The 26,684-nt window shown below is 51.8% G+C and overlaps 1 protein-coding gene across 1 annotated transcript in view; it reads left to right on the plus strand.

Annotated features, from left to right (window-relative positions):
- Window positions 1-11,155, plus strand: part of FOXO1 (forkhead box O1) — an 86,731-nt gene extending 75,576 nt beyond the window's left edge. Inside the window, exons 2-3 of the mRNA XM_054586511.1 lie at window positions 7,198-8,552; window positions 9,006-11,155. Coding sequence (XP_054442486.1) covers window positions 7,198-8,535 — 1,338 coding nt within the window. The 3' untranslated portion in view covers window positions 8,536-8,552; window positions 9,006-11,155. The remainder of the gene's footprint in view (window positions 1-7,197; window positions 8,553-9,005) is intronic.
- Window positions 11,156-26,684: the final 15,529 nt, after the last annotated feature.

Below are 26,684 nucleotides of genomic sequence, written 5' to 3' on the forward strand. Positions count from 1 at the left end.
TGACGTCAGCAGTGGAGGGAAGCCAGTGCGTGAGAAGGCACCAGGCAGAGCGTCGTCCGCAGCAGTGGCCGCTCTGGCTGGGCTCTGTTGTCAGCCGTGTGGCGTAGCTCCCTCTTGAATAGCTGTTTGGACCCACCTGCGTTCAGCGTAGGTAACCCAAACAGCAGAACACATTTGTGAAACGATCCAGTTTTGAAATTTAACATCCTCAGAGGAGAAAACGGTCATTGCATAAAAGGCCTGCAGCCCCGCTGGGAGGGCAGGAAGAGGAGCCTGAGGGGCGGGAGCTGCCGGCAGTGCAGGGGGTCCGCGGTGGCCCGGCAGTTCCTGCGTGCATGTCCCCTCGCCTCCGGCCGCTGAACAGCCAGCCTTTCTCTCCTCAGCTGTGTGCCAGGCGGCGGACGTCCACCGTGCACTGCGTGGCCGTCAGCTCCTGGCTGTCCTTTGTAACACTCAGCTCTGTTTCACAGATGTCAAGACTGAGGCTGCGTGAGAACAAGTGACTCACTCGGTGTCCCCAAAGTCAGTCTGACCTTGGGCTCCACCTCCCTGTGTGCCTCCCCCAAACACAAAAGTTTTCATGGCACTTAGGAGCTCTTCCTACATTCGTCTTCTTGGTACTGTTTTACATAAGCACATACTCTCCCACATGCCTTTTATTTTTTGTTTACTTTTTTAGTAGAAGCTGCTTTACTGTAGTGTATTTTCCTTTCTTTGGAATGATCTGAGTCAGAGATAAAGCTCTCATTTGAGATAAACGTGCATCTAAGCTCAGCGGGGAATCTGCTCTTCAGAATCGGCAGTTGGGGAGGGACAGCTCACGTTCTGACTCTCGTGCGTGCGATCTGGGAGTCAAGCCCCGTGTGGCTCTGCTGTTTCGTAAAGGAGCACGCGCCAGCTTTCCATCGGTGTGTCCATCTTCCTGAGCTCTGTCCTGACACAAAACGAGGGTGTTAGGCCAGACCCCCTCCCAGCGTCTTCCAGCTGGAAAGGTTCAGGAGGCCGCGCCCTCTGCCTGCGTACAGCCCTGGGGTTGCCGGAGAAGCCCGGTGTGGGGCAAGCCAGGGGCGGGGGGAGCAGAGGCCGGCCTTGGGGACCATTGACGTTTCTGGGAAATGAGGCCCACGTCAGGAAAGCAGAGCTGAAGGTGTGAGCCTGTAGGTTAGCTGTTCATAGCAGGTCTTACAACACCTTTTGAAGTTGACTTTCTGTGTTGTCTGTTGATAACGTGTGTCCAGTGATGTCCCTTGTAAAAAGAACTATTGGCTGAAGGTCCCATGTTTCCTTTCTGTTTGTGAGCGAAATGGACTATTTTGCCAACTTGCTTTATTAGCAACTCTAATGGGAACTCTGTTGAATAGAGATTATTCCTACTTTCTTCTTAGTTTGTTTTCACTTGTAGAAGAGCAGGAAGAGATGGTGTAAAAGAGGGGAAGCAGGAGGAGGGAGTAAAGTTCATACTGAGAGTCCACAAAACAATCACACACATTGACAAAGTTCACAGAAATTAGATAAAATGCTTTTGGAAAAATCTAGTTTATCTAGCATTTTGAAAGAATTTCTAGAATTTCTAGAACAACAAATTGGTTTAGTCATGTGTTCCCGTGTCTTGGAAAGCCTTTTGTTTGACTTGGTGAGGGCTGCGCACGCCCAGCCCCCCGGTGGCGGCCGCTCCAGGCCGCAGCAGCCTTGGGGGACCTCTCCGTCTTCTGTGGGTCCCCAGGGCGATGCTCCCATCTGAAATTCACACTCCAGCTGCTGCCACAAAGGATAATCGTGAGAATTCAAAGCAATGTTGTTTTTTAAAATTTATTATCCATCGAGGCAGGAAACGAGTTTCAAGTTTCGTAAACTGGTATCTGTAAATGGTGTTGCTTCCACCCCCAGGAGATGCACTTATGCAGCCTCAGTCTTGCCGGCGGAGCCAGGGAACCGGTTTTCCTGCTGGCAAGGGGTTGCACGCGGGGTCTTCAGACCTCAGCCTGAGTCCTGCCAGCCAGTTGGCTTTCTGAGCCTCGGTTTCTCCGTTTCTGAAACTGGGCCAGTACTATCTGTCTTAAATGCTGCTCCTCCAAGGCGGGGATGGAGGGAGCAGTTTGTCATCTGCAGCTATGAAGCATGAAGGCCAGGGGTTCGTGAGCGCTGTGCGTCAGTGAAGGTGTTGGTTTGTTTTATTTTGGTCAAACACGGGCCAGAGGCGTCTTAGAGCTGCTGAGCAGAGACGGGCAGCGTGCAGCAGCGAAGGGAAGGCCCGCGGCCCAGCGCTGGTGACATCCGCTGACAGTGGCGGGCCTTGCTGCGGCTGTAGCCGTGCAGGGAGCACGGGAGGCGGGGCAGCGGCCCAGGAAGTCCAGGGTGCTGGGAAGCATTGGGCTGGGGAGGAGAAGAGAGGGACACACCCCGGCCTGGGCGGACAAGGAGCTTGCTGGCCGGACTTGAGGGCCTGTCGTGCCCCCGCGGTTTTCTTTGTTGGGGCTTCTAGTCTCCTGGAAGCCTGCGATAGACTGGTGGTCTTAAGTGTGTTTGGAAAAATCGTATGCCCTTTTGACAGCACATTTATTCATTTACACTATACCATTTGATTGTGTATATTCCAGTCCATAACACATTTGCAAATATAAACTTTTTTTTAACGAGTAAAACAAAGGTATAAAGATTCCTTCTCACACGTGAATGGCTGTCTGATCATCGCTGTAGACAGTGGCGACTGCCAAGAGCATCCTAGGGAGGGGCGGTCCCTGTCCCGGTCCCTCGGGGTTTCCGAGGGCCAGCTCCTTCCAGCCAGGCGGGGGCTGACTGGCAGAGCTGCCAGGCGGGGGCCTGCTGACGTGGCCCTGCTGGTTCCAGCCACATCTTCCTGTCACGCGCCGGCTGAGGCCAGAGCCCACCGCCGGGTGTGATGCCCACACTCAAGGCTGGGCCGCGGCACCGTAAGGAGACTCCAGGGTTCTGACGACTCGGGGCGGCACGTGCAGTCACAGAGCAGCTTCAGTGGGGGGCTTCCTGTGCTGACGTCCGCACGCAGCCTCGCACTGTCTAGTGTAGAGGGAAGACTCTTCAGTCGTGCCGCAGCCTGCCCTGCTTTTCTAGAAACGCCTGTGTGAATGCCTCCTGCTCGCAGAGACCGTGTAAGGTGTGAGCATAGAGAAGGGAGATGAATGTTATACAGATAAACCTCTAAAACAGAGACATGTCATTTTATAGACGCCATCATGCTAATAGTAACAACAATGTTGGCTAATATTGATCGAGGCAAGCACTTCACACATGTTACCTCATTTGGCCTTGCCAGCAGCCCGGGAAGCTCAGGACCCGTGAATCCGTTCGGCAGTGACTTGAGTGCCGCTTGGCGGTGAGCTGTGAGTGCACGGGGAGCAGGAGGCAGACTGGTCACCGAGCTCCTGCGGCTGACAGTGTAGGGGGCAGCCAGGCGGCCCCCAGGGACAGGGCATAGCGGGGTCATAGTTACAGAGAGCCACAAAGGTCCTGTGCTAGAGAGCTCCGGACGAGGGGGGCCGTCCGGAAGGGCTTCTGGAAGGAAGGGACACTCGGACTGAGACCGAAGTTGGCAGGGGTGGGGAACGGTGACTGCTGGGAGGGGCGCGGGGCGCGGGGGGGCGGGGGTTGACACTCCTGCATAGTCCTCTGTGCGTCAGTCTGTGTCCTGCGCATGTTTCGGCGGCTGGTTCTGTCCCTGGGTGGGAACATCCAGAGGGCAGAGATCGTGTCTCGTTCCTTCTTCTGTCCTTCCTGCATGTAGCGACAAATAGGTCCCAGGAAATGTTACTGAGTGTGGGTTGGTACATGGAGGGATGGATAGAAAATGTGTAAGACATTACGTCTTCCCTGTGATGCTTTTGGGATGTCCATCAACCATCATTGAGTGTATGTGGCATGTAGAGCATGTTAGGGGATTTGGGATTAGGCGTTAAAAACAAAACGGAGCCCCTTGCCCTTTAAGGAGCTTGGACTCTGGTCTGTGCAGCACAGAAGACAGAACACCCAGGAGTTAGAAACAGCCAGTGGGGCAGGCTGAACAAGCAAGCAAGTGCACGTGGCGCCCAGGGTCCCCTTGGTGATCCACGCCCACGTGATCTGTGGAGCTTCCCAAGGAGAATGCGGTAGCAGAGGGAGGTGTGCTTGGAGGGGAGCACGCCAGCTCCGCGCTGGCAGGGGCTGGGGCTGCGGGGGAGCACGGCTGGTGGAGAGGAAGGCTGCTGGCTTGCCCTTCCCTTTAACGGCGTCACGCAGAAACATGGCGCGCCGTGCGTGCGTTCTCTGCCGCACACCTTGCCTCCTCCCTCGCAAGATAGCTGTCATGGTTCAAGAACCGGCTCTGCTGCCTGGCCCCCGGGATGAACCACACTTTCCCCCAGCCTGGGCCAGGGCCACCAGGGACCTGCAGACATAACATCGCTACAGAGCAACACGCAGTTTTTACAAGATTCACCTATTCAGCACCGCTGCCCCCGCCCCCTGGAAATCAGAGCTGCTTTAATGTCCTGCTGGCTGTGTGAAAAACAGGAATTTATGTAACAAGCCCTGCACAGAAAACCTTTTCCTGTTCGGAAAAAATTTTTTTTAATTGTTGGCAAAGTTAGGAGACAGCTCTGTTACTCAAAGAGCGACCTCAAATGTCCTCTTAGAAAAATATGTGGCATAATGTTTTGATAAGTAAGGGATTGCTCTGGGACCTTTTCTCTTTTTTTTCTTGTGAGTCTAATTAGTGAGTTAATGTGTGTCCCATCTGAGTTAGCGAATGCTTCTTGAATTTTATTAAAGACTTCATCATTGTGCCTTACCCGTGTTATTAAAAACATCCCCTAATTGCAGTTGCCAACGACCTGATCTAATTATAAATGTTGTGGAGCCGCACGGCCCTTCCCCCAGTCAGTGAGGACAGCCAGGAAGCCACTATCTAGGAAGATCTTCCCCCTTGATCACTAACTGCCTCTGACAGGGACAGGAGTCAAACGTCCTTTCCTCTGGAACTTTCTTCATTGTAGCTTGTCTGTGTGTCTGTTCTTTCAGAGGCCAAGGTGGCCCTGCGCCGGAACGCCGTGCAAGGGCTCAGGCCTCCAGCACACGGGACACACCGAGGCCGGAGTGCGCGGCCCCGGCCCCCGCCCCCGCCCCCGCCCCCACCCCGGGGCCAGGCTCGCTTCTTTAAGGAGGAATTTGGAACTTGTTTTGCTGGGGTTGGTTGGCCCAGTAAATGAAGCTGTGGAGCGCGCGCATGCGTGCGTGCGTGCGTGTGTGTGGGGCGGGGAGAGACCTTCCTGTAAGGGAGTGTCATGGCGATGGCAGGCTGTGAGGGAAACACAGCGCTTGGCCTCTTTCGGAAGCCTGGAGTTTGGGGACAACATGGGGGGGAAGGAAGAGGAAAGTCTTGGGAACAACAGAACGCTGTCATTCACGCGACACTGCTGCCAGCCTCCAGGCCGCGGACCCGTGCAGGTGCCAGCCTGGCCCCACTCCCCGCGAGCCCTGGCCTCAGCCTGGCGTGGCTGCCGCGCTGCGACCCTGGGGTGACAGGCAGCGCAGAGGGTCAGAGGGCGTTTTGAAAAGCGGATTCCTCCGCCCCGGCCGTCTGGCCTCACTCTGACTTTTATGTCTCCGTTAGAAAGTGAGACCCCCCCCACCCCCCGCCCCTTCCCCGTTCCCTTTTCTACCTCCTTTTAAGGAGGGAAGCCGTGAGCTTTTGGCCTGTGTCCGTGCCCCACCTTGTCCTGCTGCACCCAGCCTCTGCTCTGGTGCAGTGATTGGCATGTCGGTGGCATGAGGATGTGGGCGTTGTGGCTGCGTCCCTGGGTGACCACAAACCCAGCCAGAGCCTTTCTGTGGTTGGGGAGAGGGGCGACGGGTCTGGGGGGCTCGATCAGTGGAGCCGCGCGCCTGGTTGGCAGAGGCAGCGGGGAGGCCTGGGGCCTGCGCCCTGCCCCGTGCCCGGGGTCCGGGATACCCAAGGGCCTTGAGCCTGGCTCCTGGCCTTGGACAAGCTCTGACGGCAGGCGCTGGCCTGGGGCGTCTGCAGTGTGCCCATCCTGGGGCCGGGCAGGGGGCTGCGGGGCGGGGTCCTCCGTCTCGGGGCCGCTCTTCCTTTCCCACGTGTCCCAGAGGCCCTGGGGAGGCCACCGGGCTGCCCTGTTGGCTGCTGTTGCCACTTCTGCTGGGACTTGGGACTCTTTCCAGCCCCCTTCAGTGTGTGTTAGGAGTTGTGGGTTTGCATTTGTGACACCTCTAAGCTCCTCCCTGCACCCCAGTGACTAGGAGGAAGGAACTGGGGCTTAGACTTGTGTCCCCAAAGTTGGGATCTCATCCATTCTTCCGACTCTTACCACATACCAGACACCACCAAGCCTTTTAAACACCATACCTCGTCTAACCCGTGTAACAGCCCCTCGAGGTTACGTTTCTCTCTCTGTGTTACAGACAGGAAACTGAAGGCACACGGGGCCAAGCAGTTTCGTGAGGTCATGTAGCCAGTGAGTGGGGGAGCCCCCGAAATGCTCAGAAAGTGCTTGATCTTTCTCTGCGAATGTCCCGGGGCGGGGGGTCCTCGCGGCCCAGTGCAGCCGTGGAGCTGCCCGGGCAGGGCGACACCCGGAGCCCTTGGTACTGCCCCCCCCCCCCGCCCCTGGCTGGGTGGGGAGTGACCTCTGAGGCTGTGTCCGTGGGTTGGCTGCCACGTGCTGCTGGTGATTGTTGGGAGGCCGGGGTGGCAAATAACACCGGAATTTTTTTTTTTTTCCTTTTGTTGGGAGGGAGATCAACTTTCTAAAATTAAAAAAAAGAAGAACCAGTTTGTCCTTATTCACTTGCGCGTATTTGCCTAATGAACTTCTAAGGGTATAAATGAGTCTGAGTCTTACAGTTTTCAGACTTTTAATTTTCGTCTGAGACTGTATGCTAGTTTGTTTCTTTTCTACCTCAAATCTTGTAGTAGCACACAGCTTCTCACTGTAGTAAATGGCCTGTGCAATCTGAAGAGAATTCGTAGTGGTTTTAGGGGTGATAGGATGGAGAGAGGATTTTAGGGATGTGTATTGAATTTTGTTCCCACATTAAGATACAGGTAACTGTTTTTCTGTGTCTATTTGAGGGGGTTCAGAACCACTGCAACTGTATGGGTTGAAATCTGTACTTTCATGCAGTTGGAGAGGTGCTGTATTTCTAACACGGTGTTTTGCTTTACAGAATTCAATTCGTCATAATCTGTCCCTGCACAGCAAGTTCATCCGTGTGCAGAATGAAGGAACTGGAAAAAGTTCTTGGTGGATGCTCAACCCAGAGGGAGGCAAGAGTGGAAAATCGCCCAGGAGAAGAGCCGCGTCCATGGACAACAACAGTAAGTTTTCTAAGAGCCGAGGCCGAGCCGCCAAGAAGAAAGCGTCCCTCCAATCTGGTCCAGAGGGGGCTGGGGACAGCCCGGGGTCTCAGTTCTCCAAGTGGCCTGCCAGCCCTGGCTCTCACAGCAATGACGACTTTGATAACTGGAGTACCTTTCGCCCCCGAACCAGCTCCAATGCTAGTACTATTAGTGGGAGACTGTCCCCCATTATGACCGAACAGGACGACCTCGGAGACGGGGACGTGCATTCGATGGTGTACCCGCCATCCGCTGCCAAGATGGCCTCCACTCTGCCCAGCCTGTCGGAGATAAGCAGCCCCGAGAACATGGAGAACCTTCTGGATAATCTCAACCTCCTCTCGCCGCCGACGTCGCTGACTGTGTCAACCCAGTCCTCCCCCGGCAGCATGATGCAGCAGGCCCCGTGCTACTCGTTCGCGCCGCCCAACACCAGCCTGAATTCGCCAAGCCCGAACTACCAGAAGTACACCTATGGCCAGTCCAGCATGAGCCCCCTGCCCCAGATGTCTATGCAGACGCTTCAGGACAGCAAACCGGGCTACGGAGGCATCAATCAGTACAACTGTGCACCAGGACTCCTGAAGGAGTTGCTCACTTCTGACTCCCCTCCCCACAACGACATCATGGCACCGGTGGATCCTGGGGTGGCCCAGCCGAACAGCCGGGTCCTCGGCCAGAATGTGTTGATGGGCCCCAATTCGGTCCTGCCCGCCTATGGCAGCCAGGCATCTCATAACAAAATGATGAGCCCCAGCCCCCACACCCACCCCGGGCACGCCCAGCCAGCGTCCGTGGTCAATGGGCGCGCCTTGCCCCACGCGGTAAGCGCCATGCCCCACACTGCGGGCATGAACCGCTTGGCCCCCGTGAAGACAGCTTTACAAGTGCCTCTGCCCCACGCCATGCAGATGAACACCCTCGGGGGCTACTCCTCGGGGGGCAGCTGCAATGGCTACGGCAGGATGGGCCTTCTCCACCAGGAGAAGCTCCCCAGTGACTTGGACGGCATGTTCATCGAGCGCTTGGACTGCGACATGGAGTCCATCATTCGCAACGACCTCATGGATGGAGATACGTTGGACTTCAACTTCGACAACGTGCTGCCCAACCAAAGCTTCCCGCACAGTGTCAAGACAACGACGCACAGCTGGGTGTCGGGCTAAGAGTGAGGTAGCGGCAGGTAAGGCCACCCCGCAACCCCACGCCCAGAGCGCCGAGCTTGGCGGAGCGGCCTGCCCGTGTCTTCCACGGCTGCTTAGGGCTTTCTGGCGGTCACCTGGCCACCCCGGGCAGGGCAGCGCCTTTTATTATTTGCTCTTTACCCTTTTTCCAGCTTAGAAATTTTCGTTTTGAGGCGAAACGTGGAATCTTCCTGTAAGGGCTTTAAAGATTTTCTTGGACAGTTAGATGGCTGCGTCTCTTCCATAGCTCTTCAGTAAATGGGTACATTTGCTGTGAATCGCATGCTGCCGGGCTTTTTTAAGTGGAACGCCCCCTCCCCCCTGAGTGATTTCAGAGCTGTGGGGAGGCTCTAGCTACTCCCAATGTAGGTCTGTCGCTCTCACATGTTAGGTTGAATCGATTTTAATTTGGCTATATTTTTATTGTGTGTGTGTGTTTTTTTCCCTCCTAGGCTACATTTAAAAGTACTTCAGATTGTCTGACAGCAGGAACTGAGAGAAGAAGTCCAAAGATGTTCTGTCATCCCATTTTTTCGTTTTCTTGATTTAAAAAAAAACAAAAAACCAAACAGAAAGAACGGTTTTTTTTTTCCTTTCGTCAGACTTGGCAGTGAAGACACCTTTCCCGCACAGGATGTTTGCCCAGCGTTTGCAGGCTCCGTGCAGCGGCAGATAAGGGCCGCACCATTGGAGAACTCCTTACAATCAAGTGCCAAACTCCCTGCGCCGCGTAACTGCAGAACAGACTTCGGATCCTGGTGTGCTTTCAAGTTTTGTATATAAGCAGTAGCTACAGAATTGTATTTGTGTGTGTTTTGTTTTTTAAATAGCCGTTTGGTCCAAGGAAAGTTTATACTCTTTGTAATACTGTGATGGTCTCATGTCCTTAATAACTTAAACTTTGGTTTGTCCTACCTGTGTTCTGCTGAACTGACGCGTCACCCAGAGCCCAGCTCCCCACCCAGCACCTTGGGGAGCCGCCTGGGACCTGCTCATGTGGCCACATCACTCACGTGAGAACCAGTAACCTGTCAGCAATCTGCTGAGTTCACGGACTTGTCAAACTCTTCGGGGGGCGGGGGGGATAGAGTAAATGCCAGCCTTGTACAGGTCTTTTCTATTTTTTTTTGTTTGTTTATTTTGTTATTTGCAAATTTGTACAAACATACGAATGGTTCTAATTTCCAGATAAATGATTTTTGATGTTACTGTTGGGACTTGATCATTTTTGGAATAGATACTGAAATGTAATGCTTTCTTAAAACTAGAGTCTACTTTGTTACAGTATGCTTGTAAATTTATGGGCTCCCAGATATTTGAGACAGCATCCGTAATTTTCATTTTGTATTCTAACTGGATTAGTACTAATTTTGTACGTGCTTGACTGGTTTGTACACTTGGGGATGCTGCTTGGTGATGTTTCTGACTAACCTTAAAAAATCATTGTAATTAATACTTGCCTAGTCAATGTTTCTGGCCCTATTTTGGCAGGAGAGCGATGTATATAGTTAAGGACATTTTTGCGTTTCATGTTTTGGAGAACTTGGTATGTTTCTATGTATGTATTTTAAAGAAATTACATCTGCTCTTCCTCCGTGAGCTAAGCGTACGGCGTAGCATGGAGTCTTCTCGTCTTTGCCTTTCCTCCTGGGAGCCTTGTACTGTCTGTGGGCCAGGAAGGGAGACCCCCGCCCCAAACAGTGCGCCTTTCTCAGGCTGGGGGTTTCGGTCAACAACCATTTTAAGCTGAGCTTCACCAGAAGGCTCCCTTCCCAGTTCTGCGCTCTGTTCTGGCCTGGGTGGTGGTGGGTTCGATAGCCTTGCCTTGACAGCGCACGTCCGTGCCCACGCTCCACCCACGTCCTTCGTCCTGCTGTCCTGCAGGTTCCGTAGCGCACTGTGCACGGGGAGTCGCGGGGGTGGGGGGGCTTTAGAAATGGGACCTCAGTGGTTTGTGGGAGGCTTTGTGTTCTTGAGCATAGAAGCTACCAAATGGAAAAGGACTCCTTGAAAACCAGGGCAGTTAATTTGAAAATCAACAAACCAGCTGTGAGTTGTATATTTGAATTTTAAAAGCCTTTGTGGAAGTTACGAATTTCTTCAGCCTGTAGCGGCCCGGAACTGTGATCCTGGCCATAGCGTTTCAGTGTTTTCCAGTTCCCTGTAACCGACAGACCAAGCTCGCTGGCTCTGTGTCCCACTCACGGCATCAGCGTTTTCAGGTCCCGGGGAGGCCCGGAGGCGGCGCGGCAGGAGCGGCAGCTGAACAGAAGTGTTCCCCCCTGCCAGCCTGAGAAGGCTCTGATTTCTGTGTGCTTAGCCCAAACCACACTTGCTTTGTCTCGTCTGTGGATTGCATCTCTGTTGGCTTGATTTTTTTCTACGTGTTTAACAAGAACATAAGTGTCCTTGATAGGTTGCCCCCGGGGCCAGCGGCAGGATGCGCGTCCCTCTGTGACTCCTGCTGTGTCGGAGGTTTATTCAACAGCCCTCTTCCTTGCTGGCCGGGCCAAAACACGCCTGGCTTCCGAAATCCTGGTTCCTCCCAGCACTGTCCCCTGCGTAGGGAGCAGGCCTTGCCGGTGCAGGTTACCTGTGCTTGTGTTACCACAGCCCCGCCCCCGCCCCGTCGGACACCCCGCCCCCCCCCCCCCCCCGCCGTCACACAGGAGCCTCAGAGACAACTACAGCCACATCACCGTTAAACTCTCACTGCTTCAGAGTGCGACTTTTAAAGATCCTTCTTCCCCCTACGTCTGTGTAAATACCTTTTTTTTTTTTTTTTTTCCTTCAAGTTTCCCTTCTGTGTTGAAATCCTGACACGAATCCCAGGTGGCGAGCTCACGGGCACAGTGAGCTCCAGTGGAAGGCACCTTGTCTATTTTGAAAACATTATGTGACCTCTGATTTCTTTTTCTGTACGAAGACTGACTTTCTGGAGTAATTAGCGTACCAGTTATTGTACATGATTGCTTTGTGAAATGTGCAGATGATATCACCTATGCAGCCTTGTCTGATTCATTTCCCCTGGTTTGTACTGTTATTAAAAGCATATTGTATTATAGAGCTCTTCAGATATTTTAAATATAAAGTATTGTTTCTGTAATATAGACACGTACGGACTATATTTAGGTAATAGACACATGACATGGGAAGTTTTGCTTTGACAAACTGACACAGTAAGTCAATGAGCAGGTGTTCTGTTCAGGGAGCAGTCAAGCAGGGGGGCCTCGCGAGCAGAGGAGGGCACTCGGCGTGGGGCTGGTTCTCCGAAGGTGGACCACGCAGATTGCCCCACTGCTGGTTCTGGGTGACCCGGCCCCCCACGTTTTTACAGTCAGCTCTTCAGAGTTCTTAATTTATCACTGACTCTTAAAGGAGACGTTTCTCTCGCGATTTGAGTTTGGAAGTAATCATTCAATAAAAAACGCAGCCTGATTCAAAGCTGCGGGGCGTGGCCCTGGGCCGCCTCCCGGAGGGCGGCGTGCAGCCTGGCGTGTGGCCGGGGGTGGCCGTGCCAGCCCGGTCCGGACCCAGGCATGCGTCCCTGCCTCTTGCTGCGTGGGTTCAGTAACAGTGCAGGTCCCCTGTCCCTGCCCCCATACTCTGAGAAGTGCCTGATGATGCGGATGTACTTACAGACCCAAGAACAATCTTTGCTATTATTGTATAAAAGCCATAAATGTACATAAATTATGTTTAAATGGTTTGGTGTCTTTTTTTCCTCATTGTACAGAATAAGTTCTTCATTAGGATTTAAAAGAAAACAGTTTGCTGTCATTGGGGTTCAGCCTCGTCGGCCTCGGGGCTGTGGTCTGTTCAAATCTGGTGGTTCCCTTGGAGGGACTGTCCCTCTCCGACCAGCCCACGGTCCCCTAGAGTTAAGGACAGGTCAGATCCCCGACAATGGGCAACCCAGGAGCGGAGGCACTTCACCTGTGGAATGCCTGACGCCGCCCTCTGGCACAGTCATTGCTGGGCCATTCGGTCTCGGCTCAGAGCAGACCGGGCGAAGGTCACGGCGCCGGCCGGCTGCGTCAGGAGGTTCTGGCTGGGAGGTCACCGAGCAGGCCCTGGGTGGTGCCGACAGAGCAGGTCTGCAAGGTCCCTGGGGCCTGTGGGCACTTCACACGCCCTCCTGGAGGCGGAGGACAGAACGTCACGTCCTCCCTTTCAGTGGCTGCAGGTTGGAGAATTTACACGTTTGCTGTTTTCACAGAAGGCCCGAGAAAGGAGTAGGATACATTGACAGATTAAAATGCACGTTTAAACCAGGACGAAGGCCCATCTCTCCTTGCTTCCGACCCTTTTACCTGCGAGTCAGTGTCCGAACGAGCTGGAGTAGCCATGAGGAAATAGGTTATTCTCATGTTTCTCTGTTTAGACTCCAGAAGGTCAGTTCAGCTTTCCGGTTTTAACTCCTGTTTCCCGCAAGGGGACCCTATCTTTAAAAGACGTGATAGTCAGAAGCCCAGAGTGTAGCACTGATAAAACCATCTACTTCCAGCACCTGGGGCCCATACACAGATCACTTGGATAAGTGCTGATTTAGTCCAAATGCAGAAAAACTCCTGGATTGCACTGCCAGAGCTCAGACTAGCAGGCTCCTGTTACAGCCCTCGTTGCCTAACCTCGTGCATCTAATGCCATTTGTGGAAACCAGTTTCCAAGTTTTACATCACCGCACTGCAGGACCCTGCCTTGGCTATCGTTACTCCATGTTTCAGCTGACCTGACAAGCACGGTGCTAGTTACACTTGGACTGGGTGGTGTGGTTAGGCCCGTGGGAGGCTGTTCAAGAGAGCGCACTAAGTGGCGGTTAAGGTAGTGTCACGTTCACATCCGACCTTGTGTCATCTGTTCGTGGAGAGGGGGCCGTGGGCCTGCAGCTGGGCCGGGCTTCTAAAAGGAGGGCGTGTTCCCGGCACATTTCCTTATTCTACTTCATGGAATTATTTTAGTGCAGAAACTTATACTGGTGATAACTGAAACACATCATACATACATGGACTCAGTGTAAGGAACTAGCAAACAAGTCAAGTGTCTGTGGAACGCAAAGGGGGGTGTGTTGGCCTGAAGGAAGCGGGGGACCAGATGTGCAATGAGACAGCCAAGGGGTCCCCAGCCCTTTGGTGGAAGCTACAGAGTGGCGTGGGCATGTAGGGGGCCCCTACTTTGCAGGTTGCTGGCAGGGGCGGCCCTCTGGGTGGTCCCCCAGCTTCAGCAGCGCGGCAGGGAGGAGAGACTCCATACTGAGAAGAGGCTCACTTGTCACAGGAAGAGGAAACAAGGAGATTGGGGTCCACTTTTCTTAGCTTGACTGGTGACAGGACACTGTCTTCCCCCACCCAACTATTGCCCCCCAACCCCTGGCCCCAAACTCAAAGGCTAAATGAAACATTTTGGCATTAGTACATGTATTAAGTTTATGTCTTTCAATAGTGAAAGGCTTGTTTGTACTGGAAGCCACGGGTGGGAAGTGGAGGTTTACCTCCTCCAGGGAGAAAGGGCACTTTCAGGCGGGCTTGTTATTCATCATTTACAGCTCATTCTTCCCAGGAGTTCCAATCCCAGACGGGCAACTCGCAGAATTCCTGTAGCTTAAAAGTTACCCAGGGTAGTAGCATAGGAGCCCCGTGGGATTCCTATCCTTGCTTGAGTCCCGGCGTGTGTTAACGCTGGGGCTCGTTACGGTACTGGAACGGCCCCAGCAAGGTGATCTCAGCGGAGACAGCTGCCTCGATCAGGGCTCATGGTTCCAGAACGAGCCCAAGGTGCCTGCTCACTGTTCAGCCCACACCAGGAGCAGGGGCGCTTGAGGTGTTAGCAAAGCGGCAAGTCGTTCTGGTTTCTTGGGCCACAGTTTCCTCCCAGACAAGGGAAGCCAAGGGACACTTCTGTCACCTGGTTAGATACGAGATTAGAGGGTGAGGTAATGTCTGCACATGGCTTCCTGGGTACAGATGAGTTAGTGTCAGCGCAGGTAATAGTAGCCCTTGGGGATTTGTTTCCTTCGCGGGGGGTTCCTGGACAGCCAGCCTGTCCCCGCAGGGAACGCACGAGAGCCGCTTGGCTCACGTGTGCCGTTCTCCTGTGTTCTCATGCGCAGCCCGCAGTCTCTCAAGCCTCGGGGCATGTGAACAGTTGACCAGACCCGCACTCCCAGGCAGTCATCAGGCCTCTCTTTCCCTGGTGCTCTTGCAGGTATCTAGTATGTTGTAAACCTATTACCTGGGGTGGGCAAAAGTAGGTTTACAGTTGTAATGCAAAAATACAATAGTAACACAAGAATAAACCATATGCTCAACTGTGAACCTACTTTAGCCCACCCCTGTCTGCCCAGTACCAACGAGCTGTGACGTTTGTTTCTTTGTGCACTCATGCTAAGAAAATTTAGAGACATTTTAGACAACTCGACCTTGACCCCGCCCTTGTCACGTTTACCCAGGAGACGGTGGAGAACGCCAACACCGAGTGCCCTTTCAGGCTGACCTGTAAGATTTGGGCGGGGGGGGCTAGCGTTGAGGGGGGAGCAGCAGCGTGGTGGAACCCCGCTGGCTGGTCCACAGGCACCGATTGTGAAATGTGAAGCCATTCCGTGAGCCAATTTTAAATGCAAGCGTTGTTTACAATTAAACTAGATACACTTACTATTAAATGAGTTATATTTTTAAAAGCCCACAAAGGTAATAAGTATGCAAAACCGACTGCAACCTATTGTACTGTGTTTTACTCTGCTCTTGAGGTTTTTACATTGGATGTATCTCTGTGTTGGGACAAGCCACACAATGAGTCCTCGCTTGACATCGTCAATAGGTTCTGCGACTTGAAGCCAAACGGCACCCAGCAAAACTGCTTTGTCCACAGGCAAACTGATGTGACTGAGTTAGGTTCCCACGGCATCTCCTCAAGGGGACGGTGAAGTAATGTCATTCGAGGACCTGTTGTCTGAGGGGGTGCGGTTTTCCATGCCGAAGCTGGACAGTTCCCGTTTAATAAACACTTTGTACAAGGATGAGAAATAGTTTAACGGTAAGTTACAGCAGTGTATGGACAAACAAAGGATATCGAGAAACAAGTGAGTTGGGATGTAAGTCCGTTTGTTAAACCCGGGCTGAACGGCCACCACCCTGTGTGCTGGCCGCAGGTGACAGAGCTTGGCAAAAGTCAGTGACAGCCTTCTGTGAGAGTCAAGCCGCCTGACAGAATTCACAGAGTATTCGTGTATTTTATTATTTGGAAGCTGCGTGTACACACGCTTTCTATCCGTCCCTTTGTAGTAAACGTCTGTGTGTCTGCGCAGGCGCACCTCCCCACAGAGCAGGCAGGTGCTCACCGGCACAGCGGTGCCTGGGTACAGTGGAGGCATTAAAGGACCGGTGGTGCGGGCGATGGACGGGGCAGGTCTCACGGGAAGAAGGTGACGGGAGAACGGGAAGCAGCGCAGCCCAGGGTGTCTGGGAGGCGGTGAGGTTTGACGAGGTCAGGAGCAGATGCGACTGGAGGTTGCAGGGGGCATGCAAATTAGATTTCACAACAAAGCAAAGGGGCAGCAGGCCCTGGGGCAGAGAGGAAGCCTCACCTTCAAGGGCCAAAGCCTTAACCTGGGGAGCGGCCAGGAGGCAGGTTTCAGGGGGACGCCGGTGACCCCCAGGACGGGGAAGGGTGCGCAGCGCAGCAGCTGGAGGCGCTAAGCAAGAGCGAGGGCTTGGGGTTCTTTTTTATTTTTTTCCCATGAGGGTGGGAGGGGAAGATCCTGGAGTTGCAAAAGGAATGCAAAAGGATGCTAGTTCTACTTTCAGGGCTCGCCATGGTGTGTCAGAGGGAAATCGTTTCACTTAATTACTGGAGTTACTGGGGGAACTAATGAGCTGCATTAAGACCCTGGCTCAGCGCTGAGCGCACAGAAAGGGCTCCAAAAACAGGGGTGACCGAACATTCTGGTTTGCCCAAGACAGGTTTGGGCAAATTGTGTCCAGCATAATTATTAATGGTGCTCTTGTCACTCAGGAGTGTTTGAGTTTGGGTGGTTAATTATACGTTCACCCTGCCAGCAAATGACTACGTTTCATTTAATGACTTCCTAGATCCCTCTCCCCTCGTGGACATGCAATACCAAGAGTGCCCAGCGGGTGAGAGGACTTGGGGTCCTCTCGAAGCAGCAGTCCCTTCCTGGAGCGTGATTCTTCTAAAGGAATGTGAGCTCGGAGTCCAAATAACAGAGATGAAGGTTTTCTCTGGGGCACACAAGGCCCTTCCCAACCGTCCTTTGCATCCTTGTTGCCTCCACCTTCGGCCCCAGTCCCGCCTGGCAGCTGTTCGCTGTCGCTGGTTAGCCCGGAATGCCATTCCCCGCCTTTCCTCATCAACGAGGTGCGACCCCGGGCCTGCCTCTGCCCTTTCAAGCCACGCCAGCCCCTCGGATCGGCGTAGATTCCTGCCCATGTGGGCCAGATGGGTCTCAGGCCTCCTCTTCCAAACACAGGTCTGCAGCCAAGTAATAATTCTCAACAGCCCTCCCAAGGCAGCCCTATAGCCATCCTGCTGGAGAAGTTCAGAGCCTGACTAATTTGGGTCATCACCAGACTCCACACGAGCCCAAAGCAACGGGCCTGCGCGCCAGAGCCCTGGCCACCGCCAAAGGCACTCCTCGGCGGGCCGGGCCGCGCCGGCCAACATTCCAGCAAATTAAAAGCAGACCAAGAAGCCCAAGGTATTTTGACAAGTCTGGAGCTGCTATTCACTTTCTTCAACCAAAGCAAGTTCAAAGGCAAGCAAGGGGATATGGCCAATGATGAAATGCCTAACAGGGATTATTGGCTTTCCTTCTAGCCTGTCCTCCCCAGGGACCGCATAATCCTCTCTCCACAGAGCGCTCCTCTCCCGGCTACTCGGGGCCAGACCCAGTTCCTTTGACTCACCTCCAAAATTAACAAGGCCGAAATGCCAGTTTATAGCTTACCTCCTGAAGGGTTGCCTGCCCATCCATAGAGGCTGTTAGGTTATGCTAATGTGAAAACAGTCATTTAAAAAAATAAATAAATGAAGGCAACTGGTCACCTGTAGATGCCGATTTATTTTCACAGAACCTCATCTGAGAAAGAAAGAAATTTAGCCATTTGCAGTTTCTGCCTTCATGTTGTGTCACTGAGTTGTCTCCGTATGGGGCTGGATAAAATACGTGGTTTTTGCATTCTGGTTTTTTAAACACTATTTTGAAATGAATGTGAAATAGTCACATTTTTTGAAATAACATATTACTTTGAGGGGAAAGTAAATATTCTCCTTGACAAGACAAAATTTTTTCTTCCTATTGCAATCCACCACACCTACTAATACAATGACATGGTGAAAAAAAGAGACATTTTCTGAAGCCAGACAATTCTGTTTAGAAATTCTTGGGGAGAGGGGGCTATAAGAGGACTTATTGGTAATGGGAAAAAATAGAGTAGAGATTAAAAAAAAAAAAAAGTTCTTGGGAAGCTGTGGTAAAACCTACCCTGAATAGAAAATGTCGTTTATTCTTTTATGAGCTCTCAGAAGTTCTTGGAGCCCGACAATGGACTACATTTTAGATTAGTATTATCTTTAAGGTTCCAGCTCCCTCCCAACTCCCCTTGTTCTGTCTTAGTTGGTCTTCCATTAGAAGCGTGAATAATTTTCAAAACCCTAGATGGCTGGAAGCATTTAACAGCTGTATGGAATCTCATGTAACTATCATGTGCCTTTTTTTGGAAACAACAATTGTCCTTGTCTTTTGTAAGCAACTCACATGATTAAAAAAACTAGATGCCTAGCAATAACCCTGTTGTCACGTGGTTACTGGCAGGAGCAAGGACCAGGAGGAAGACAAAAGGAAAATGCATTCTTGGATCCCTCAGCCTCCCTGACCCGCAAGCTTCCTGGAGTAAATAATTTCCGTTGTCACTTCTGAGTAACTAAAAAAAGGCTTCAGAATGTTTCAGGATGGGGGTGTTATACTGCGTGGTAATTTCTGGAGTCTGTGTGCCCTTGCTTTGCTCAAAGAGTTGGCTCCAAACCCCGCCATCTTCCCCCTGCTGGATCTGAGTGTCCGAGAACTGGTGTGAATGGAATGAATGAAAACTCAGCCTTTAATATGGAACAATAATACTCCCTCTGGGATTAGAATTTCTTAAGATACTTGACTGCAAAAAGAAGTTTGAATCAGCTTTGGATCTCAAAGATCTAAGCATCTTGAAGTGGAGCTTGCCTGTGTCTCAGATGTCCCCTCTGGGGAGAGAGCCGTGGGCTGGCCAGGGAGGGCGAGCTGGCCACCTCCTGCCACCTCTGAGAGTCCAGAGCATAACGCCCCAAATGTGGAATGTTGGAACTCCGCAGGGCCACTCGCTGACCAGCGCTGAGAGCGTTGGAAGTGCATATTTCTCTGTGAAATGAGCCAGTGCTTTTTCCTGGGCTGTTCTAAGTAAGCCTCGGAGAAGAAAAACTAATTAAAAAAAAGTGGATGGGTTATTAGGAAAGGCTTTTTATGCAAAAGGTTTTGCGACCATAGTAGCACTTCGTGTGTACAACACCTTCTGTTAAAGGAGTTTGCCGGTGCTGGTTCCTCAGTCTCCTTCGGAATTGGAAAGAGCAGAGCGGAGCCAGTTTCTATGGGCCACAGACAAGGGATGGTGTCCGCTGGGTGGGGGGTCACTTCCTGGGCACCCCGAAGAAACGAGACCCAGTGTTTCTCAAAGTGGGAGCTGCTGATTGAGGGCAGCGGAATTGTTTGGGGACATTTGTAAAAATGCAAGTTCTAGGTCTCTTCCCCAGACTTACAGGTTCAGAATCCGGGATGCAGAGGGTGGTATGATGGCGGGGAAATCTGCATGTGAACCGTTCCAGGTGATTTTTACCGACAAAAGTTTGAGAACCGCCACCAACGAGGGTATGGAGATACTGTCACAGTGGCTGCTAGTCAGCCAACCACCTGCTCATCCCTCCCTCCCTCCCTCCCTCCATCCATCCACCCACCCGCAGTTAAATAGCTACGGAGCACTCCCCGTGCACCAGGACCTGGGTGCGGAGCTGGGGGTTCCCATGACAGGCACCTTATCCACCTGTTTGAGGCTGGTCTGGCCTCTGACCAGCCCAGGGGCCGTGCCTGCGTGGCGCTGTGGAGTGGCCCAAACTAGCGGAGCCCAGAGGCAGACCTGGAACACACCTGACCTCGTCCGCAGGGACCCATGGCTGCGCCGCTGGCGTCCGGGTCTGAGGAGAGTTCCTGCGCTGACGAGCAACAGGGACCTGATTTCTGTTGCCTATTCTAGACACCTCATAGGTGGGGTCAGATACGCACCTTTTTACTCTTGGCTTCTTTCACTCAGCATTATTTTGAAATTCATCCACGTTGTTTGTATCTGCAGCGTGGTCCCTGTTACTTTTCAACAGCATTTTGCTGTGATGACATGCCAGTTGGTCGAGCCCTTCTGTTGATGGGCCACCTGAGCTATTCCCAATTTTTGACCAGTAGGAATAAAGCTGCTACACATGTCCTCATACAAGGTTTTCTTTGTGGATGTATACTTTTATTTCTCTTGAGTAAATACCTAGGTGTGGAATTATAGGATCATGATACGTTTAACTTTCTAAGACAATACCACATGGTTTTCCAGACGTGGCTGTACCCCTACAACACTCCTACCAGCAGTACGTACGAGACTTGTGGTTGTTCCACTTTCTCCCTAAATGTTAGTATTGTTCATCTGTTTAATTTAAGCCATTCTAGTGTGTGTAGTGGTATATCATTATGATTTTAATTTGCATTTCTCTGATGATTAAAGATGGTGAACCCTTTGGCATGTGTTTATGGGACATTTGTATGTCTTTTGTGAAGGGACAATTCAACTATTTTATCTATTTTTTAATTGGATAGTTTGTCTCTTTATTACTGAGGTACAGGAAGTCTTTATATATTCCTGATATAAGATATAGTTGTTGTCCTGTGTCTGTCTATCCATCCATCTATCCATCCAGATACAGTTGCATATATTTTTTACAATCTGCTACCTATTTTCTTGATATTGCCTTTTGATGAGTAGTACTTTTAAGTTTTGATGAAGTTCAATTTACTTTTCTTTTCATGGTTAGTGCTTTCTGTGCCTTCACCAATAAATCTGAACCTACCCCTATATTCTTGTATGTTTTCTTTTAACCACTTTGCTGTTTATAAAAGGGATCAACAACCACAAAAGAAACATAAATGCAATACCATTATTGCACATAAAGAAAAAAAATATTTTTAACATTGTCAAATATCCATTCAGCACAGTGTTCACATTTTCTCAGTTCTTTTCTAATCTTTTCTAGTTTATTCGAAACAGACTCCAAGTAACATTTCTATATTGCCATCTTTGATGTATCTTTAAGAATCTTTTTTTTTGTACTTTTTAAAAATCCTCACCCAAGGATATGTTTATTGATTTGAGAGAGAGAGAGAGACAGAGAGATCGATGTGAGAGCGAAACATCGGTCATTGCTTCCCGCATGCGAACTGAACCCTCTACCTTTGGGTATGTGGGATGACTCTCAACCAACCGAGCCACCCAGCCGGGGCTTGCACTCTTTTGAAGAAACGAGGTCATTTGTCTTGTAGAGTGCCCCGTCATTTGAATTGTGCAGATTGTATTTTCTTGGTGTAATTTAATGTATTTCTCATCCCCCATATATCTGGAAAACTAGCAGTTAGATCTACAGGCATGAATATATTTAGGTTCCATTTTTGTTGACAATACTTCATAATATTTTATAAAAACACAGGGGGGAAGTACATGATGCTCAATTTTCTCTCTTTTGTATGATGTTAGCAGACATCATGAATCATTATTGTCATTTTATTAGGGTGATAAAATGGTGATACTCTAATTCTATCATTTCTTCTAAGTGCAGTAGCTGAAAACTTGTATGAAGCATCTTCCCTGAAACAATGAGTTGGATACCCTGTAGGCTTTATCTTGCATCGTCCCAGGAATGCCAACGTTTTCAGAGTAATTAACCTGCTTTGTATCACTAGTTTTATGTTTTGCCCACAGCATGAGGTTGAAGTTGTTGCTTAATAATCACTATACGCTGAGCACTTTGGGGGCAGGCTCTAACCGAAGCACTTGACATATTTCACTAATAAGATCTTCTGAGGTAGAAATTATTACTCATAGATCCTGATGGCTTCCATCAGAAGATAATAGCCTTGTCGAATAACCTCTGACCTACTCCTCTCTGGTGTCTCCCAGATGACTGTGTCTCCCCTCTGGGTACGTGGAAGACTTTCCTCCGTCTTGAACGTTTCAGGTTTGAAAATACCATTAAATGCTCTTTCCTGCTTAAAAAGTAGGAAGTTGGAATAAACACCCATATAATCCTAGGATGTTGACCAGTCCCAGGACAGTTGAAAGAGAAGGACCACAGCGTGAATAATGTCTATTCTGGGTGTGCACTGATTCAAGCCAGACATTTAAACAGATCTCTTGCCCCTCACAAAGGCTCCATTTCCTCCTTGATAGAATGGAAAAAATAATAGCGGGTCCCCACTGGTTGCCAAGGAGGCGTTTCCCACTGCCGACCAACGGGAGAGGGCTTGGGGAGAGGGTGAGGTCCGTAAGTGCTCCCAAATAAACACAGGACAGCGTCCGAGAGAGCACCCCTTCCTTGTGACAGTCCCCAGTTTTCCTTCTTCATGGCTTCGTGTCTTTTAAGAGGAAATGATCTCAGCGACTGGGTGTTTGAAGGAAATTATTAAGCAGAATACTTAAAACTGGCTTTGACTTGAAAGAAGAAAGTGTTTGCGAGTCAAAAGACAATTGAGCTCCTGCTGTGCAGCAGTGCCTGTGGCGGGCGGGCCGTGCAGAGGGCTCTCGGGCCGAGGGGTCCCCTTCTTCTTGCTCAGTGGGGGGAGGGGGTGAGCTCTCGCGCATCAGGCTGCTTGCGCCTCCCGCTGCCTCCGAGCCCCTGGTTCCGTTCCACAGAAGCACCTGCCACGTGCCCAGCAGCTTCCCTGCCTCCACATGTGTGGCTCGGCCATAAGACGACCTGCTCACCCTCAGAACCTCACCGAGCGTGGTGGCCAGCTTCCTGCAGGTGCCGGTCTGTCTGGTGGAAGTCGACCCGTCTCCACTGTTTAAGCTGGGAATTCAGTTTCCCATACAGTGATTACACGTCCCAGTTTTCCCAGGACGCCCCCCCCCCCGCCAATACGGTTGTTGCTTGTTATAATTATTAACGGTACACTCCGTAATTATTAATAATGAGTTCATTTCCAAAATTGCTCCGCTGTGGGGGATAAGTCGTGCGGTCACCCCGTTTAGGCACCCGAGTGGCACTTGTCCTTTCTGCAGGCCCCAGGCAGGGAGCGGAGGAAGTGTGCCCCCGGGGACAGTGAAGGTGGAGTCCGCAGGCGGAGCAAAGGCCATCGCTGGTGTTCCCTGACCGTCTCCCCTCTGACAGGGTCAACGGCAGTGAGAATGTCACCGTTTTATTTTGCAGGCTTGTTCTTTTTGATAACCAGGAAACATCGTTTTCCATCTGAAGTCACTCCCAGTCAGCCGCGGCGCGGCGCGTTACAAGCCATCTGAGCAAGAAGAGAGCGACCGGCACATGTCACGTTAGCCTGGCCGCCTGGAGCTTCGTGGCGGGCCTGCAGCGAAGGCCGATGTGCACGAGTGGGTGTGATGCCCCTTTGCTTCTGTCCGGCGACCGAGGACCATGTCGAGCATGCGTGACGGCGGAGGTCGAGGCTCACTTTGGACAGGTACCCCCGTGCTCTGGGTACGACGGTCACCCGGCCTTGCCCAGGCTGGCAGGGAGGTGAGGGAAACCCCGCGTGATGTGAAACACAAACACACAAACAAAAACAACTGGGATCTGCTCACACAAGTCCTGTGTAGAGTGAGCCTGAATCAGAAGCAGAGGCTGAGCACAGCTGAAATGACGAAGCATTTCCCAGATAGGGGCTCTAGAACTCAAAGAGGGAGAGGCAGGTAGAGAGTCGAGTTCCCAAGCGAGCTCAGCTTAGGTACCTCGTTGCGGGTACACATAATTAGTCGTGAATTGCTCTGGTCGTTATTCAGTCAGATGTTCTTCTCACAATGTAAGAATAAAGATAAATGATCTGAAAACATTTTAAAAACTAAAATGTGTACATATGTTAAATATTACTACCGAGAATCAGTTATGTTTGTGACATTGTGTTAGGGGCTACGGGAACAAGAAGATCAGTAAGGCACAATTTTTATTTTGAAAAAACTTACAATTTAGCAAAGCAAAACACAGCAACCCAAATGAGCCATAGCAACAAAATAAATAATGGTAGTATTTATATTTAATATGATTTATAGCTAATAAAGTACACATAATTTATAACATATAATTTAATATAATTATATATTCATTATGTAACTCTATATAATTATATTTAATATTAATTTTTTATACAAAATAAATACCCTTGAGTTCATAATGATAAGTATAAATGATATAAATACGGGAGGAAAAGAAACAACCCTTCTTTATGGAAAAATTGTTTTTAAAAACTTTCTATTTTCCAAGTGCAGTTGACATACAATATATTGGCTTCCGGTGTACAACTTGGTGCTTAAATATTTACAAAACATTCGAATGCACACATCCAGAAGGAATGAGGGAAATAAAGCTCACCATTAGAATACCATGGTTGTAATTGCTGCAGGAAGACTCACTGAGGAATGGTGAGTTAGACGGCAAAGCTTTCCGCAGAAACAGAATATTTGCAGAGGCTCAGAGGGTCTCCCCCAGACAGGGAGATAACGAGGTCACAGTGGGGATGCCTGGCAGCTGTCCCTTAGCCAGGGGCCCGGGGCTGACACGGCGGGTAACGAGACGTCTTGACATCAGGTACTTGTTGACATGACGTGCTGACACGGATGTGTCCTGTCTGGGGTACGCTCGCTGCAAATGAATAGTGACCTGGATGTCAACGTGTCAAGGTCCTGAAAGACGAGGAGCCACGGAGGAACCAGCACAGGTCGGAGGGGAGATAGGGCGAAGGAGGCTTGCTGACGAGACGCAACGAGGGCGCCCAGGTCGGATCTGAACGGAAAAGCAGAGCACGGGAGGAAAAACAGGTGAAATCCCAACCAAGCCCGGAGTGTCGGTCCAGACCATGGCCACGTTCACTTCCTGGTTTTGATTCGTGTACAGCGGCTACGTAAGTAGTTAACAGGAGGGGAAGGTGGAGGAAGCCTTTTCAAAAACTCTGTATTACTTGCGCAACTCTTCTGTATGCCTAAATTATCTCAGGATTTTTAAAAAAGGTTAAAAAAATGTATATGTGCCCAGGAGCTAAGAGTAAAAAATAAGCAGCACAAGAACGTCGAAGGTGAAGTTGATACAGACATCGGTCAGCCCCGCTGCGCTGGGGGTGGAGCTCACAGCTCCCTTGGACGTGCGTGGGGAGTCAGGAGAGTCTCCTTGGCAGGGGCGCGTCTCGCGCGGGACCACAGGGGCAGGGGATTTGGACCTGAAGGTGTGGGCAGCGTTGGGGAGCAGTGGCGATGGCGGTGGTCATGTAGAGGCCTGGGCCGGAGCACGGAGCAGGGGAGGGCGGCGGGAGAGCGGGTGGGCAGGGCGGGCTGGAGGCCCGCAGCCCTGGAGAGGGTTGCGGAGGCCGGGCTCCCTGTCGCGGCAGGAGCGTGGGGGCAGGACACCAGGCTGAGGTCGCCAAGAACTCTCCTGGATGGGGCGCCCTCGTGGGATTTCACTCACGGAAGGAATCAGGGACACAGAGTCTGAACCTGCTCCCGTGGCCTCCAAAGCAGCTCAAGGCGCGTGGGAAGAAATGGCGCATTTTGGTAAGGCCTTTGCGGGGCGATGCCTCGGGACAGGGATGGCCAGGGGCGCGGACTCCCGCCCACAAGGGCGTCTGTTCTGAGCACATGGGTGACACCGGGAGCAGCTGTGGCCCCCTTGGCTCCTGTGTGCCCTGTGCCTGTCTTGGGGTTTGGGGACTCCGGTTGCGATCTGATCATTACCTGCTCAGAGAGAAAGTCAACGCCTTGTCAGACTCTCTCATGTTCTGGGAGCGGCTCCCCGGCCAGGCAGGGTCAGAGGGCCCGGGGGTAGTCAGGGAAATGCCTGTGGGTACACTGACCATCTGGAGGACCCCCAGGGACGCAGGGTGCTCGGCCCCTCCCCGTCACTCCTGGGGAAATGCTGAGGCTCTCTGGCGCCTGTAAAGCAGGCTGGGGTTCAGCTCGGATGCCCGTCTGAGGCAAGGAGCTGAGGTCTGATGTTGTGGCTGCACGGAGCCTGCTGGGCCTGTATGCCCTCCCTTTCCTTTGTTGCAAGGGGTGCCAGGTGATTTGGGGGACTTCTGACTCACCTCAGCAAGGGACTGTGGTCTTTGTGCTGAGGAGCCCTATCCCCAGGGAAGAGGCAGAAGTTACCCAGGTAGGTGCTGGCAGGCCCCGGGGTGCCGATTCCAGATGGGACTTGAGGGCTGAGCCTGCTGGACGCCGGAGCATAGGTATGCGGGGTGCAGGGAGGCGCCGCGGGCAGGGTGTGTGGCTCGGCTTGCGTTTGGACAGGCTGACAGCCACTGTAAAACTTAGCAGCTGGGAGGTTCTCGGGTACCGCGGGATTCTTGGACTTGGGTTAAACCTGGCGTCTCGGGACTTGAACTTCAGTTTCCGGGCGTTCAGGCCATAAGACAGCAGTTCCTTAGGAAGGTCAACACTTAGGCTGTCTGCCTGTTTGGTTCTGGAGACGCAGCGGAGAGCGGCCCTTCCATGAGTCAGTCTTCTGAAGAAGCGGGCTGGTGAGGTAGGGCCCTCTTTGTCTTTCCAGGTAAAAACCCTTTGATCTCCTGTAGCCTGGCGTTGCACCCTTGCGCCCACCATGTGCAAGAAAGTGAAACCCACAGCACAACCAGGGAGGGGCACTGGCCCAGCCTCTGCTCCCTGCCTCTTTGTAACTGTGAGAGGCGTTCATGAGACGATGGGCCTTTGCAGAGACCTAAAAAATCATGTCCTGACAGAAACGGACGCAGTCCTGGCTTCTCCGGACGCGGGGGCGGGGGGGGGGGGGGGGCGCGGGAGCAGGGGGAGCTGGGGAGGCTGCAGGAAGGAGCGGATGGGGGGCTG

Source organism: Pteronotus mesoamericanus, unplaced genomic scaffold (genome assembly GCF_021234165.1).
Source record: "Pteronotus mesoamericanus isolate MK-2021 breed Mesoamerican mustached bat unplaced genomic scaffold, CSHL_Meso_final contig_94, whole genome shotgun sequence".
Classification (NCBI taxonomy): Eukaryota; Metazoa; Chordata; class Mammalia; order Chiroptera; family Mormoopidae; genus Pteronotus; species Pteronotus mesoamericanus.